The sequence below is a fragment of the Solanum pennellii genome, chromosome 8, assembly GCF_001406875.1.
Source record: "Solanum pennellii chromosome 8, SPENNV200".
Lineage (NCBI taxonomy): Eukaryota > Viridiplantae > Streptophyta > Magnoliopsida > Solanales > Solanaceae > Solanum > Solanum pennellii.
In genome coordinates, this window is record NC_028644.1 from 69,437,997 (window position 1) to 69,454,915 (window position 16,919).

General features: G+C 31.4%; 2 protein-coding genes across 2 annotated transcripts; both read left to right on the forward strand.

The window, feature by feature from the left end:
- The first annotated feature begins 3,758 nt into the window (after positions 1–3,758).
- LOC107028599 (probable inactive receptor kinase At4g23740) lies at positions 3,759–8,589 on the forward strand. The gene is made up of 2 exons (XM_015229728.2): positions 3,759–6,006; positions 7,782–8,589. Exons 1-2 carry the CDS (start codon positions 4,743–4,745, stop codon positions 8,444–8,446), a joined length of 1,929 nt encoding a protein of 642 aa, XP_015085214.1. The 5' UTR covers positions 3,759–4,742; the 3' UTR covers positions 8,447–8,589.
- A 1,219-nt stretch (positions 8,590–9,808) lies between these two features.
- LOC107026689 (SUMO-conjugating enzyme UBC9-like) lies at positions 9,809–13,248 on the forward strand. Its single transcript, XM_015227758.2, has 5 exons — positions 9,809–9,947; positions 10,045–10,128; positions 11,807–11,934; positions 12,265–12,369; positions 12,828–13,248. The coding sequence occupies exons 2-5, from the start codon at positions 10,059–10,061 to the stop codon at positions 12,969–12,971; spliced, it is 447 nt and encodes a 148-aa protein (XP_015083244.1). The 5' UTR covers positions 9,809–9,947; positions 10,045–10,058; the 3' UTR covers positions 12,972–13,248.
- The last annotated feature ends 3,671 nt before the right edge of the window (positions 13,249–16,919 follow it).

Here is a 16,919-nt window from a genome sequence, read left to right on the forward strand (position 1 = left end):
TATATATTATATTAATTAATGAGATTTATATTCTGATAAAGTATGGATGTTCATTTGTCATTCACGTGGAATTATATGGACCATCACTTGCAATTATCTAGCTTGGCATGTATTTTTTCGAAGGAAATAATGAATATATGTACTAGCTAAAAGTCTGTATACGAGTTCAGTTAGTTTGATAATTATTGTTTAAATATGTTAACATTTTACTTAATTGTATAAATATTAAGTTTAGAGTGGCAAGTTGTTAACACTTGGTGTAGGCATTTTAAAGTTCAAAAACATATAAAATTTAAATTTCAACTACGTTTTTGTGTATATATATCGTATAATTCATTTTGTTAGCCTTAAACATGTAGGAAAAATAATAATCATCTAAAATCTTTTGTCAAAATCCAATGATTTATTCGAACATTTCTATATTAGGGCGCGTTTGGCCATAAGATTTCTCAAATAATATTTGGAAAAAATTTGACAAATAATATTTGTCCATACAATTTATCATTATTTGGCAAATATTTTTGGTAAATATCTCAAATTCTCAAATACAAGTTTTTTCTAATATTTGGGTCAAATCTCATTATTTGGGATCTTTTAAAAATTAAATTTTTACCCCAAACTTTTATCTTTGACAAAAACACCCTATATAGTAGTTGTTTGTGTTGTATTACATAATTTTTTACGTGGAACACCAAAATAGTGATGAAATATTTACTGAATATTAAATAATGATTTGATTGTTGATGAAAATGATGAAAAATTGGCTCAAGGTAACAAAGTCACGTGCTTTGTATACTTCACGATGTATGGAATGATGTTTGTTGCACTCACTCTAAATTACCACATTGCTCTAGTGTCATGGACACTATTTGTTATTGTCGTAACGAACATCCAATTGACTTGTGATACAAGCCTATAGTTAGTTTTGATAGTTTTTAAATCTTATAGGTATAAATTATATTTTTCTAAAAAGGTGAAATATATTTTCCAAATCCTATGGCCAAACACATGGTGAAATTTTACCAAATCTTCACTCAAATAATATTTGCCAAAAATATTTAAAAATTTATGACCAAACGCTAGCTCAGGAGAAAGTAAATATATTCATCTGAATTTCTTTGATAAAATATTATTAGGTAATTATAGTTGGATAGATAAAAGATGTGTTTGGTTTGGAGAAGAGAGCCACAAGAGTTGTCATCATTTCCAAATTTGTCCTATTTTTATATCTCTGCAATATGTATAATTGTAATTTGTATGTATGACAATGATACACCTAATAGTCCCCACTTATTTGTACTAATAATTAAATACTAACTTTACGACAAATATTGTTAATTGGAGTTGGACCCAATAGTGTACTAGAGGGATGAGAACGAATTATTTAGATGGTAAATATTTTTTTATTTTTTTTTCGATATTAAGATTAAGGCTTTAAGTTAATAAAAAAGAAAAGGAATATGAAAATATCGAGAAAGTGATGAAAACAAAAAAAAGGTAAAATAAGTGTGACGATTTAAGTTCGTAACATGTATTATACGTTTGAATTTAATAAATTTCACGAATTTCTCAATTGGATTATATTTTTAGTGAGTTTAGAAGTATGTATCATGTGAATATGTACTAATTCACTTTTTACCTCCTTTTTTCCTTTTTTTGAAGTTTGATTTGTTTATAGCGACATGCGATTCTTGTTTATCGAAATATATTCAAGTATGAAATTCATAGATTCTGACAAGTCTCCTTTACTATTAAACCCCTAATTCGTTTATGTCGTTAAGTTTACAACTATTTTTGTATACATATATATAATCTAATTCAAAACTATTGAATTTTATTTAATTCATATTATACATTATATGTTCGTCTGTGATTATTCACAACTGATTAAAAACGGTTAACAATATTTCGCATACAAATAGAAAGTTTGATCAACAATCACCATTAAGTCAAATTAGTTTTATTTGGTTATGATTTTTTAAAAAGGTATCCCTAAAGAAAAGTTGATACTAATAAGTAATAAGAGTAAATATCTTAAAAGATCACTCAAGTGTGTGAAATTATTTCAAAAAGTCACTCAAATTTGTTTTATATCAATAAAGTAACTCAGCTTATGGATTTTATTTTATAAAATCAATCAACTTAAACTATTATTCTAGGAAATCATTATAACTAAAATAACAAAAGAAATATTTACACAACTCACCCTTCAAGTTTAGTTTTGTAATACTTATTTTCATTATAGTTTATAATATTATGTTTAACTCTCTTATTTTATTTTCTTTAACAAATATTTTCTTAACCTAATAATTATTATTAACATAAAAATTTATGATTTAATTAAATTTTCAATCACACATTTATTTAATTGGTCAACATACATGCAATTTCTTAAGAAAAAAATTAAATAAATACTTAAACAAAATACGTAGTTTATGAAAAGAATGTACAAATCAACTTAATGAAGCCAAAATCAACAACAAATATATTCATTTAATCATTATGGATGCACGTCTGTGAATTGTAATCATATACAAATAATCGCAAAGGTATATATTAATGGAAGGAAGAAAATATATCAATCATAAAAAATTAAATAAAAGTATGATAAATGAAAATTTAATTATATCATAAATTTTTATGTTAATAGTAATTAGGTTAAAAAAATATTTGTTAAAGAAAATAAAATAAGAGAGTTAAGCATAATATTATAAACTACAACGAAAATAAGTATTACAAAACTAAACTTCAAGGGTGATTTGTGTAATTATTTCTTTTATTTTTTGGTTATAATGATTTTATGGAAAAATAGTTCAAATTGAGTGATTTTATAAAAAAAAAAATCCACAAGTTGAATGACTTTATTGATACAAAATAAAGTTGAGTGACTTTTTGTAACACTTTTACATTTTTAAGTGATTTTTTAAAATATTTACTCTAAGTAATAACAAATTACTACATATTCTTCTTATTGTTATATTTTATTGGTCATAGATTACCTTTTTATATATAATTTTTAATTATATATGTTACTATATATTCTTGTTAGTGTTATTTTGTTGGTCATAGTTACCTTTTTATATTTTTTTCTTAAAAAATATTGTGGGGTAAATGCCAATAAGATCATTTTCATTTGTTCATCTCGTGACTTTTTAACTCTATTTTATGTACAGATGGGTCTACTCACTATTTCTTTTGTACATATATTCAATGTTGTTATATATTCAATGTTGTTATAATACACAAATTTTGTACTAGAGAGTTTGGACTTAATATATATATATATATATACCTGATTTTTTGGTTAACAAGACACCTTTGAAATCATTGACAAGATATTCATGATAGCAGTGAAAAATAATATTTTTTTCTCTTAGAAAAAAGAAATGCATCATAAATTGGTGTATAATAAATTTCATTATTCCATATTTCAAATTTTGATAAAACTTTTTTTTTTATTAGTTATTTTATTTTCTTTAATATTATAATTTTTTTTTAATAACGGCTTTGAATTGTCATATTTGAGTTGATGACAATAATCTACCTCTACGCAATAGAAATAAGATAAGTGTACACTCAATTCTCTCCACAATTCATTTATGAAACTAAATTAAATATATTGTTATTATTGTAAGACGAGTTCCTTTTATATTTGTATATGGTAACTTTTAGTAAAAATAATTTTATATTCATATTTCGAATATATAAAAAATTTTACCGCACCATCATAACTCATGTTTTTTAATCAAAACAGGATAATTGTACTACTAGCTGGATGTCCATTCACATGTCTTGTTAATTTTATGTAAATGAAAATCAAATTTTTTTCTCTTCCCCACCAATTAAACCGCAGTTCTCCATGAACAATAAGAACACAAAGTGAAAAAATCAAGAAAATGTGAGAATTTTTGTAAGTGTCTTGGTTTTGGCATTCAAATGGAAAGTTAAAGCACAAAGAACAAAAAGAAAAGCTTCTTCTACTATAGATTCTGACTAGCAGCTACTTTCATTTTAAAATTACACCCTTTTGACCCTAACTTCCCCTATTTCAAACCTTGTGAGTGACCTCCAATTTTTTAATCACATTTTTTCAGAACCCCACATTGCTTTTTGCAGACACCATTCTTGGGAATTTGACTCTTTTTTCTCACACCTATATATATTTACACATGCATCTACATATTGTTGTTGTCAGAGTGCATTTCTCTTTTTTGTTTCTTTCTTTTTTTTCACTTTAAGCTTGTGTTAAGCTGCTGCTGCTACTACCTTTAATGAGGTTTTGAATTAAAGTTGTGAGCTTTAGATTGTTGTGGGTTGAGGGTGTTGTTGGAGAGTTTTTGAAATAGTTGAAAAAGTTTTGAACTTTAGAATCTTGATGGTTGCTTACTTGTGTGACTATAAAAGCTAAGTTCTTGAGGTTTGTTTTTTGAATTAAAGTTTTGAGCTTTAGATTTCCTTTTGTGGATTGAGGGTGTTTGTAGAATGTTTGAAATAGTTGAAAAGTTTTGAACTTTAGAATCTTGATGCTTGCTTACTCCTTCTTATGTGTCTACAAAAGCTAAGTTCTGGAGGGGTTTTTTTGAATTAAAGTTTTGTGCTTTAGATTTCCTTTTGTGGATTGAGGATGTTTGCAGAGTTTTTGAAAAGTTTTGAACTTTAGATTCTTGATGCTCTTTTTTTTCTTCTTATGTGACTATAAAAGCTAAGTTTTTGAGGGGTTGGGGGCATTCAGAGTCTTTGAAATGGTTAAAGTTTTGAACTTTAGGGAGTGGTGGGGGATTGTTTCTTTGGGTTTCTTGGTGGGGTTGTTTCTGTTGTCACAAGGCACTGTTGCTCTTCTTGAAAATGATAAGCAAGCATTGTTGGATTTTGTTAATCAGTTGCCTCATTTGCACCCTTTGAACTGGGATGCAAATTCTTCAGTTTGCAAGAACTGGACAGGAGTGGGGTGTAATGAAGATGGTTCTAGAGTTATAGCACTGAGGTTACCTGGGGTTGGGTTCAATGGTCCAATTCCTAGTAATACACTGAGTCGTTTGACTGCATTGCAGATCTTGAGCCTTAGATCTAATGGTATCAATGGCACTTTCCCCATGGACTTTGATAACCTGAAAAACTTGTCTTATCTTTACCTTCATTACAACAATTTTTCAGGTCCTCTACCTTTTGATTTCTCTGTTTGGCAAAATCTCACCAGTTTGAACTTGTCAAACAACAGATTCAATGGCACCATTCCTAGCTCGATATCGGGTTTAAGTCATCTTACTGCCCTTAATCTTGCTAACAACTCACTTTCTGGTACCATTCCTGATTTGCATTTGCCCAACTTGCAGCTACTGAATTTGTCAAACAATAACCTTATAGGTACTGTGCCTAAATCACTTCAAAAATTCCCAAAGAATGTGTTCATTGGTAATAATATGTCTTTACTTGATTATCCCGTTTCAAATTCTTCTATTGTTTCCCTACCTCAGCAACCAAATCCAAAACTCAATAATGGTGGTAAATTGAGTGAGAGGGCTTTGCTTGGGATTATAGTAGCTAGTAGTGTAACTGGGATTCTTGGATTTGGTTTCTTGATGGTTGTTTGTTGTTTTAGAAGAAAGAAAGAACATAGTTCGTTTCCTGGCAAGATGGAGAAGGGAGATATGTCTCCTGATAAGGCGATCTCGAGGAGTCAAGATGCTAATAATAGATTGGTTTTCTTTGAGGGTTGTAACTATGCTTTTGATTTAGAAGATTTGCTTAGAGCTTCCGCAGAGGTATTGGGGAAGGGCACGTTTGGTATGGCATATAAAGCAATATTAGAAGATGCTACCACAGTGGTGGTAAAGAGGTTGAAAGATGTAGGTGCTGGGAAGAAGGAATTTGAGCAGCAAATGGAGGTTGTGGGAAGCATAAAACATGAAAATGTTGTTGAGCTTCGAGCATATTACTATTCAAAAGACGAAAAGCTTACTGTCTCTGACTATTTCAGTGAGGGTAGTGTTGCTGCAATGCTCCATGGTATGATCACTTTACGCACTGTCTTAATTTCATAGTTTTGAACTTTTCAACTTTGTCACACTTTGTTAGCATATTCATACTGCTCCGTTATTTGCTTTGAATAGGTAGATTAGTTAGTATTTTTGAGTATAATTGTTGGAACCAGTTGTTTGTTATCCCAAACTATGTAGACTCTAAGTTGCTACGAATCTTCAAAAAATGCCACGGGGTGCATGTCGGATCCACCAAAACTAGTGCACTTTTAGAGTATCCGACAAGGGTACGACAACATTCTTGGGGAGTCCGAGCTACATAGTCCCTAAGTGAGTGCTTACAACCAGACTTGCTAGTTTAGTGAATTGAAAAAACATTAAGCAATTAAAAACAACATAGAATCTTCCAAACTAAAAGGCCAACTAATATAATTTGTTGTGTTATGGGTAGGGCCAAGATGGGAATCCACATATATTATATGCTCCATATATTCTCTTTCCAGCTTAATAGTTAGTTGTACCAAAAATGTAAATGATCCTAACATGTGGTTTACGCATCTCTGTGGGGCAGTGACTCCTTTCTGTTAACAAAATAAGCAAAATGCTAACTCTATCTTAAAAATATACAAATCATTGTCACTTCTCCTTTGTCACTAGAGTCTTTCAGCTATTAGACTATATGACTGAATTATTTCATTGCATGTGGATAATCATTTCTGCCTTTGTATCTGTTACTCTCTTGTTTTTCAGTTACCGCATTATTTTGTGTCGTTGTTACTGTTCCTTTTCTTGATGTCCTGTACTGTTTTTCGTATTAATTTCTCCACTGCCGTTCTTTCTTTTTTCATAACTACTTTGATTTGTTGCAATTGAACCGAGAGTCTTTTGGAAACAGCCTCTCTACCTCCACGAGGTAGGGGTAAGGTCTGCGTACACTCTACCCTCCCCAGACCCCACTTGTGGGTGTAAGCCGGTTTTGTCGTAGTGGATTTTTGTTTCTGCTTTTTATCTATAGCAAAGTCAAAATAGTTCATGATTGTGTTGAGGTCCCAGCTTCCTTTTCCCTAATTCTTTGTCCACCAGGCAAATGCACATGATGTCAAAGTGCATGAATGGCTAAGCTTGTGTGATAATTTATTTGGTGTTGGTTGGCATCTTTCCTTACAATTTTCACTGGTGGGACCTGATTTAATTAACTAAGAGTTTAGGTTAAGGAATCCTAAGCTAATGTCAACCTTAATATGCTTAGTATCTATTGAGAACATTACAACAAAATTCTTTTTGGTTATTTGCTTATTACTCTCCTAATTTTGCTGTTAGAGCTAGGAGTTCTGTTTGTTCTTCTCGAACGAAATGAAGTGAAATGGAAACTTGTAGAAAGTGTCACTATTTCCTTATTGTATCACAGTTATGCTACCTAATAGTCCAGCAAGGGATGTTCCAACTTTTAAGCACTTTGCGTTTTGCATATTCTAAGTTAAAGGATCGACCAGGAGCTACAAGGATACTGTTTACTCTAATATTTGGCATGTTATAGAATGATAACTAAAATATGAACAAATGAGAGACAAAGGATCGAACACGCTTTTTGTTAAAATTGTAATGGTTACCTGTGGTATCAGAGGTCGTCTGGTATGCAGGATAAGGCGAGATATTCCAGGATTGACTGTGCTACCAGTTATTCTCCTTTTCGATTCTCTACCTTTTGTTAGCAGTTCATATCATTGTGATCTGTGTTGCCTGTTATCAAATATTTCTTTTGCTACTCGATTGTGTTGACACCTATTAATATGCAACTTATAGGTAAACGGGGAGAAAACAGGATCCCTTTAGACTGGGAAACTCGACTTCGGATAGCAATTGGAGCAGCTAGAGGTATTGCTAGGATACATACTGAGAATGGTGGCAAGTTAGTCCACGGAAACGTCAAATCCTCAAATATCTTTCTGAACTCAAAACAATATGGTTGTGTATCTGATGTTGGTCTGTCAACAATAATGAGCTCGTTAGCTCATCCAGTTGCACGTGCTGCTGGTTTTCGCGCTCCAGAAGTAACAGACACACGTAAAGCCACTCAACCTTCTGATGTGTACAGCTTTGGTGTGTTGTTATTAGAGCTCTTGACAGGCAAGTCCCCCATCCATACAACAAACGGAGATGAGGTCATACACTTAGTCCGATGGGTTCATTCAGTTGTCCGGGAGGAGTGGACTGCTGAAGTATTCGACTTGGAACTATTGAGGTACCCAAACATAGAGGAAGAAATGGTGGAAATGTTGCAGATAGCAATGTCTTGTGTGGTAAGGATGTCAGATCAAAGACCAAAAATGTTTGAAGTTGTTAAAATGATCGAGAACGTTCGTCCCACGAGCTTAGAGAATCAGCTTTCATCTGAAGGAAAAGCAGAAACTTCAACACCAAGAGAAGAAGCCACACCTCTGCCTGATACACAATCTGATTCTCAATGAGTTTGCCATTTTTATCATAGTTTACCATCTTAATTCATGTTGAAAAATGCTTTACTTCACTCTCTCAGTGAAATATTGAATACTTTGTAACTTATTCCAATAGGCACTTTATTTTAAGTATTCTTGAAATAGTACTTTGATTATAAATCTCTCTTTCTCACTCTCAAAGTACCATCTCTTCCATGTTCTTGATGCAATGATCACAAGAACATGGTTGATGTGGGACGAATTCAAGATTTAGAGTCAGTAAGTTCCGAGTAGGTGTGCATTATTTCGTATGCATGTGTATCTTCTTCTATTTTCTGACTATAGTAGTACTTGTTCTTTTCCTTGCTTCAACTATCGAGTTATTTGTAATGCTACTTGTTCTCTTCTTAATTGTTGTAAACATGATTTTTTGTTTTACAAATTTTTTATATGCTTTCTCGAATTTATCAAAAGTTTTGTAAATAAATTTTCAAAATCTGATATAAGATCAATGAACGAATAAATATTTGAAGATAAATATTCCGAATTTGATTCAAAATTTATAACAAAATACTTGCTAAGTTTTTCTTTATTGATGGAGAGGAAATTGCTCGAATAATAAGCATCCCTCACTTCGAAAGTTGCGAGTTCGAGTGAGAAAAGGGGTGGGATCTCAGGGTAAAAAAAGAAGAAAAAGAAGTTCTTTATTATTAATTTAAGCTGAGCTACTCAAATACACAACTAGTTAATTAATCATAAAATCAATAATTTAAAAATATTAAAACTCAACACTTGTCAACTCTATCTTTAATTATTTAAGCTAGAAAAGCTCCACTGTTGTTTGTAATTTTGTATACAAACGTGTTTTTTTATTTTATTATAAATAAACAACAACTAAACACATCATATTATCACAAACACACTTTACTACTCATCACTTTTAACCATGACATAATTAATCCTTTTATTTTATATGTGTTGTATTAAATGGTTAAATTGTCTAGAAAAATGGACAAAGAGTTTCCACTATCTAAATTAGTTTTAAATTAGCTAATACAAAAATAATTATTTTTTTAATAATCATAAGAGTAAATATTGAGTATAATTTATAAATGTATATTTATGGCAATTGGCATGAGATACACTTGATCTGATTTGACTCGTATTTATTTAGATTGTAAATTATATTAACAATTTTTTATTTTTATTTTTTTTTAAAATTTGAAATTGGCATGAGATATACTCAATCTGATTTGACTCGTATTTACTTAGATTGAAAATTATATTAACAATTTTTTTTTTATTTTTTTTTAAAAAGAAAATTTGGATGTATTTGCCACATGTTAAAGAAAGAAAGGAATCTAAGTGCCAAATATTGAAACCATTAGGGGTGTAATTGAAATTTGTGCAACAAAAAATACCAAAAGCCATTTTTTTTCTTCTATATAAACAACTGTTCTCAGTTCAAAGCAAAAACTCTTTCACTTCTCAGAATCGGAAAAAAAATCGGAAGCTTTGTAGGAGGATCTCTCAGGTAAATTCATCATCTTCTTCGATCAGTTCTGATTATTTTTTGATGTTTAGTTGTTAATTTTTTTGAATTTTTTGTTGTTGATTTTTTTTTTCTCTAGGGATTTAGTCGGCGATGGCGTCCAAGCGGATTCTGAAAGAGCTCAAGGATCTGCAGAAAGATCCTCCTACTTCTTGCAGTGCTGGTGAGTTTCTAGAACCTTCCTGAACTACTGTTTTTTTTCAAAAATACTTGATATAGCTCGTGTTTCTTCATTTTGCTTGTGAGTTGTGATCTTTGCTTAGATTTAGCATTTTAGCAGCTCGATGCTGTGATCGCACGTTTTTTCTGTTTTTTGTGTTAAAATTTCTAGGAACTTCGTTTGTTTGGGTTAAAGGTTTCTAGAAACTTCCTGTTCTTAGTTTGAAGTTTTGTTTTATCTTCATGTGATATATAGCTTGTGTTTTTTCATGCGAAGTTAGTTGATTTTTGCTTAGATTTGTTATTAGCAGCTCGACGAAGTGATGGCGGAATTTTCATCTGCTAAGTGTTATTTCCTTTTGGATTTTTGCTGTATGGGTGAGAAATAGTCAAATTCTGTGGGTTGTTCTGCATGATTTCGATTGTGCTGAAAATGAGAGAGTTTAGGTTACAAGGTGTCTAGATGAACAGGTTAGGAACTGAAGTTAAACTTGAAATCAGCTTATTTTTAATTGTGGAACTTGGTGGATAATGGGAAGCCTCAGGCAGTTTCTACCCTTTTCCACTTAGGACGTGTTTGGTATGAAGGGAAATGATTTTCTGGAAAAAAAATCAGCAAAATAAGTGAGTTTTACTTATATTCTTTTGTGCGATACATAAGCAAAATAATATTATTCGAAAAATATTTGTATATAAATAGGAGGTGGAGGTGAGGTTTTGGGGATGGGGGCTACAAAAGGGGAGGTGAAGATGAGTTGTGTAGGTGGGCAGGGAGGTCACAATCAATGTGGAATGCCACTTGTGGTACTGGTTTTTCCTTATTTCAGTCTTTCGCTAGGGAAGTCATTTTCCTCAATTTAGGAACTTGTATTCCTAGAAAATGTTTTTAATATAGTTTGACCAACCGAATATGGAAAAATTGGAAAACATTATGTTTTCCTCCATACCAAACGCACCCTTGATCATCAGACTCAGCTTAGAAGAATCAAAGTACTGATGTGGGCCTACCATTGATCCCAACCTATGCTATTTGGACTAAAGCTGGGCCCTTAATTACCAATCTTCTGTTCAAAGGGGATGTAATTGTGGTATTTCGACCTGGGTTTTTGTTGCTGATTATCACAAGATTGAGAAAATAGGTAGAGTGAATTATGATGCAAGCTTGTGACTGTGGATAGTTGAGGGTTGAAGTTATATGATATGGTTAGAGGTGGATCCAGGTTTTTAAGTTTTTGGGTTCCTACATTGATCTCAAGTTATATGATCTTTTGGTGTTTGAATTAGTTCTTTATCCAAAATAACTATAGTCCTTGAACATTTTCGTTTATTAGAAAGATTAGGAAGAGGAGTTGGAACAGAAACATATATTTTGGTTTGGTGAAGGCTAAGAATTTGACGAGACAAGATTCTAAAACTTGGAAATGACCCGTATATTTAGAAATGCCTATCTCTTCCCAAGCTTACCATCTCCATGCTCATGCTTGAGACTTGTTTGTAGTCTGCATCTCCAAAGTGGATCTCTGATTCTGTGTGCTTTTATCTATGTGCCGTTCTTTTAGGCAAGCTAATGTAAATGTCACTGTATTAAGCCTAAATCCCCAAATATTATGTGAAAAATTGCCCGAGGTCTGCATTTGGAGATTTCTGATTGTTATGTTCTTGCCTCCTATTGTTTATATTAGGTCCAGTTGGCGAAGATATGTTTCACTGGCAAGCAACAATCATGGGTCCACCTGACAGTCCCTATACCGGTGGACTGTTTCTCATTACCATTCATTTTCCACCTGATTATCCATTTAAGCCACCCAAGGTATTTTACCTACAGCATGAATTGTACACAATTTTAAATGACTTGCTTAATAGGTTTCCTACGTATGGTAAATTGTGCAGAGATTCTCTTGCAGACCCAGAGGTGCAATCATTTTCTTGGCTTGTAACGTTGCGATATCTTTGTGTAAACAAATATATTTGTTCATTATTAAATTTTACTAGTAGGGAGAGAACTGCTTTTCAAAACATAAAAAAGGGAAACTGGGTGGTTTGGAGAATGTTGTGTTCTATGATGTGTTGTAGTTCTTATTCTTCCTTGACACGCTTTTTCCTGGACAAAAACCATGACTAATACAAGATAATTGTGCAGGTTGCTTTTAGGACAAAGGTTTTCCACCCGAACATCAACAGCAATGGTAGTATTTGCCTTGACATTCTGAAGGAGCAGTGGAGCCCAGCTCTTACAATCTCCAAGGTGAGGTTCATTTGTATTCTTTCTCATGCTGAAATTATCTTTTGATTTTTCTTCTTATTTACGTCCCCCAAGAGTTCTCAGGTCTAAAACCATCCCTGTTTGGATAGAGTGCTCACGTTAGTTATCAACTGTATATCGATGATCGACTATGTGGACTTTAACGCATTAATTATCTAGTTCTAGTTCTCGTTCAAGGTTAACATAAGTGATTCAAACATGTGAGATTAAAATATATTCACCTAATACACTGCTTGTATAGTTCTTATGGAACATCTTCGATATTTTGAGATTGAAGTTGTGTGAGAACCAGCACCTTAGTCTTTCCCTTTCCTAATTCTGACAAAAAAATGACTACCTCATTCCTAATGAAGATCTTTTATCAGTTAAAAATAGATACTGCTCCTTGTTTCATAATATCTTTTAAACATAATCGATTGATCAAAGTCCGTTCCTTGCAGGTGTTGCTGTCCATCTGTTCTCTGCTAACAGACCCTAATCCTGATGACCCTTTGGTGCCGGAGATTGCTCATATGTACAAGACTGATCGAAACAAGTATGAAACAACTGCTCGGAGCTGGACCCAAAAGTACGCCATGGGTTAGTCGCTGTTGCAATGCATCTGTAGAGGGGGTCTCCTTTCCCTCTGTGTTTTTGGGCATTATCAGTAATGTGTTTAGATATGAAGTGTTTCTTATGGCTTAATCAGTTCAAGGGGAACAGTTGTGTTTTTGTCTCTTGAAACACAAATCTTTGCCTTTTGTTTTGTAAAATCCAACGGTTTATGCTACTCTTATGGATAGGTCAAAATTAAGCAGTTTGACCATTTTGTATGTGTATGAAAATGTTTCCTTAAAATATGAATGGGTTTCTTACATTTTATTTAGTGTTGTTGGGTAAGTAAGTAAAAAAATACCAAAGAGTATTTATATGTGGGGAATGGGGTGGCATGGTTAAGGGATTTGGGGGTAGTGGGTGAGTGAATAAGGAATAAGGAACTTGAAATGTACTAATGGAATTTGTTTTTCTCATCTTTATTTAGGAAATCATTCTTTTTTCTAAAGAAAATGTTTTTAAGAATAATTTGGCCAACTAAACATGAGGAATTAGAAAATATTTTCCTACTACCCAACACACCATAAACTGAATAAGTATGTTGTCTTTCCCTCCCCTCCTCCTTCAAGGATTCAAAGGTAGTAATAGTTTTTTTGTTTATTGAAAATAAGTTCTCCTGCATCGTAAAGATAGGAATAAAATTTGTGTACGCTTTGGATATGTTCTTGTTGATCACTTTTCGGCGGTTTTTTAAGAAGTAGAAAGTGTCCAATTCTAAAAATTGGGGAAGTAGAATAATAAATATTTTGCGTATATTAAGAAAATTGTAATTTATTCAATTTTTGCTATTCGTTTGATTTATATTATTCGGTTCTTGATTGTATAGACTCAGAATCGTGTATATGCTTATCTAAGTTATTTTATATATTATTTCTAAAAATTCATAATAAATTACCTAATTTATATTTAGGCAAGAGAAATATATAAATAAGGTTCTGAAAAAAATTCTAGATTGAATTATTTATATATTCACAAGTGAAATATACAAATAGGCAGAAAAATAGAAACCAAAACCTCCATAGTAGATGGAATATGAAACGCAATTATCAATATTATAATTATAGAGCCTTATTATATCTATTATGTTTGTTATTTCTGAAATTTTCTCTTGAAAATTTACAAGTGAGACAATATCATGAAGGGCCTAATTGCAAGCCCAAGCATCTCTTATGGGTCAGCCCATCTCAATTGTAAAATGAAAGAAATCATTTCCTCTCCTTTATTTGTTAACTTCTTTAACCAAACTTTGTATCATTTGAACATATCTAGATGATTTCAATTGGTGATCATGGCCTTGGGTAGAAATGTGTATTGTCAATTGCTCTTAGCAGTACTTACCTAAGGTATGATCTAAGTGGTTTGAGCTTTGGTTATAGTTTGTGACAATAAGGGCTAGTGTTAGTATGGACATTGGACCATGACTTTTCAAAGTAGAATATTTGAAGTACAAATAAACTATACGTTTGCATGAATATTTTGTCGGAAAATTTTGAAAAAAACTCAAAAATCCAAAAAGGTTCAAATTAACTCGAGGTTTAAAAATTCGAATTTCTTTGATTTGATTTGATTAAACAGACACAAATAATTTAATTTGATTTCTAAAAAAGTCGAATCTATCCAGTCATGTACCTAAGTGGTTTGAGCTTTGGCTTTAGCTTGTGATAATAAGGGCTAGTGTTAGTATGGACCATGACTTTTCAAAGTAAAATATATATTAGCGGCGGTTAAAGAAGATAACTTCTAGATTTACGTGAATTAGTAGCTATTGTTTTCTGGCTTTAATCTCAAAATTTTCAAGTGTGTTACATTAGAAATTCTTAAAAAAATATATATAGCATTATCAAAAAATTATATAATAAATTAAATTTGTAATATTAAAATTTAAAACTAGTACTCCCTCTGTCTCAATTTATACGACACCTTTTATGTTTTGAGAGTCAAACAGTTTAAGTTTGATTGAAAATTTGCGCATTAAGTCTTCAATTTTTGAAATGAAATTTATATATTTGTAAACTACGTAAAAAGTATTATGAGTCACAATAATTGACAATTCAAAATGTTTAAAAGATTTATGCGAAGTTTACGGTCAAAGATAGACTTGTTTAACTCTTGAACTCCGAAAGGTGACACATAAAATGGAACGGTGATAGTAATATTATATATGTTGGACCTATAACTTTTAAAATTTAACGATTTAATCTTAAACACGTAAAGGTCAAATCGATCAAATTATATCTTAGATACATTTTTGGTAATAGTGCACTTATCCTTCCGAAAATCCTGAATATGTCTCTGATTATTCAATTGATTGAGCTCACGTCATTGTTTGTGATAGCAATGGCTTTGTGTTAGTATAAACACTAACTTCTTTAAAATAGAAAAATACACGTCAGGGCGCTTATAGAAGTTAACTTATCAATTCACCAAAAGTCCCAAACCAATAATTAATATAATACTTTTGGATCAATAATATACTTTTACTTTCCTCTTCATTTCCATTAGTATTTCTTTGTTCATCAACCAAATATAATTAATGAAATATAGAAGAGCATCGAAGAAAATATATTTTGCATAAATGCATTTGAAGTTATCTGAAAAAGTAGTTTTATATTTAATGCACACTAGAGAGTTATGAAAACTAAAAGAATTAGGTATTACTCTACCATACTCATTTATGAGCAATATAATATATACAAATCAATGAATTGAACTAATTCCAAAGCAAAATATATAGTACTTATAACATCACGACTTTACCACTACGAGCTTTTCTATTCTTTGTTTTTTTTATTGAGATCGTAAATTTAGTCAGAATTTGAAAAAAACTATGATATCTTTTTTATTTTAAAATAAATTTTTTTATTTTTATTTTTTTGCTAAAAGATATTAAAGTTAAAATGGTAAAAATGTTCAAAAAGGTAAAATATCATTCTAATCAAATTCTAGCCAAATTTTTTGGCCAAACAGAATTTCTCCTTTTATATTTATCAAAGAATTAATAAAAGGGAAAAAATTGTATATAATAGCAAACTAATAACCTAAAATAAATGGAGTAGCTAGGGTTTAATTTAATTGTACTCCATGGCAAACGTTTGTAAAAAATTGTCAGGTGCCTCTCTCCCAAATATCTCGCTCGCCACTCTCCTCCAATCTCTCGCTCGCTTCCTCACTTTTTATACAAACACAAGTGTATAAAAATTGTTTCTAATTGTATAAAGCAGAGAAAATTGTATAAATGCATATATTTTTGTTCCCCTCTCTCCCTTCTCCAGATCTCGCTCTCCATTCTCCCAAATCTCGCTCGCCACCCTCGCCTTTCTCACTTATTCAAACAGAAGCGAAATGTATAAATTGTGTTTCTGTTTGTATAAAGCGTGAGAAAATTGTATATACACATGCAAGTACATATATTTTCGTCCTATACACTTATAATTATACAATAAAAATACTCTCCTGCCCAGTTTCTTTTGCCTTTCTCTCTTTCTCGTTTTATACAATTTCAAATTGTATCTAATTTCTCTCTTTCTCGTTATATACAATTCGATTCAATTGTATATTCCTTGTCATGTCTCTTTTGTCTTTCTCTCTTTCTCATTTTATACAAATTCAAATTGTATATAATCGTTCTATACACTTATAATAATACAATTCGTTTTATACACTTTCGTTTTTATACAGTTCTCTGCCCAAGTGTCTTTCTCTTTCTTGTTTTATACACTTCGTTTTATACAATTTGCTTCAACTGTATATGTATAGCAAATTATACAGTTTCTATATTTGCTATGGAGCGCAATTACACAAACTTTGCTATAACATATACATATGAATTTTTTATTTGCTATATGTGAAAGGTACCTTTAATAAAATAAGATATATTATATTGATCTCGTTTTGTATATGCAATCAGACTCTCAAAGTAGAAAAGGTTTAGTAGGATG

Excerpts from the sequence above, each read along its gene's own strand:
- LOC107028599 (XM_015229728.2), top strand. The coding sequence starts at position 4,743 with ATGGTTAAAGTTTTGAACTTTAGGGAGTGGTGGGGGATTGTTTCTTTG. Across the intron at positions 6,007-7,781 it reads TGTTGCTGCAATGCTCCATG|GTAAACGGGGAGAAAACAGG; the intron begins GTATGATCACTT and ends TGCAACTTATAG.
- LOC107026689 (XM_015227758.2), top strand. The coding sequence starts at position 10,059 with ATGGCGTCCAAGCGGATTCTGAAAGAGCTCAAGGATCTGCAGAAAGAT. Across the intron at positions 10,129-11,806 it reads TCCTACTTCTTGCAGTGCTG|GTCCAGTTGGCGAAGATATG; the intron begins GTGAGTTTCTAG and ends TGTTTATATTAG. Across the intron at positions 12,370-12,827 it reads CAGCTCTTACAATCTCCAAG|GTGTTGCTGTCCATCTGTTC; the intron begins GTGAGGTTCATT and ends CGTTCCTTGCAG.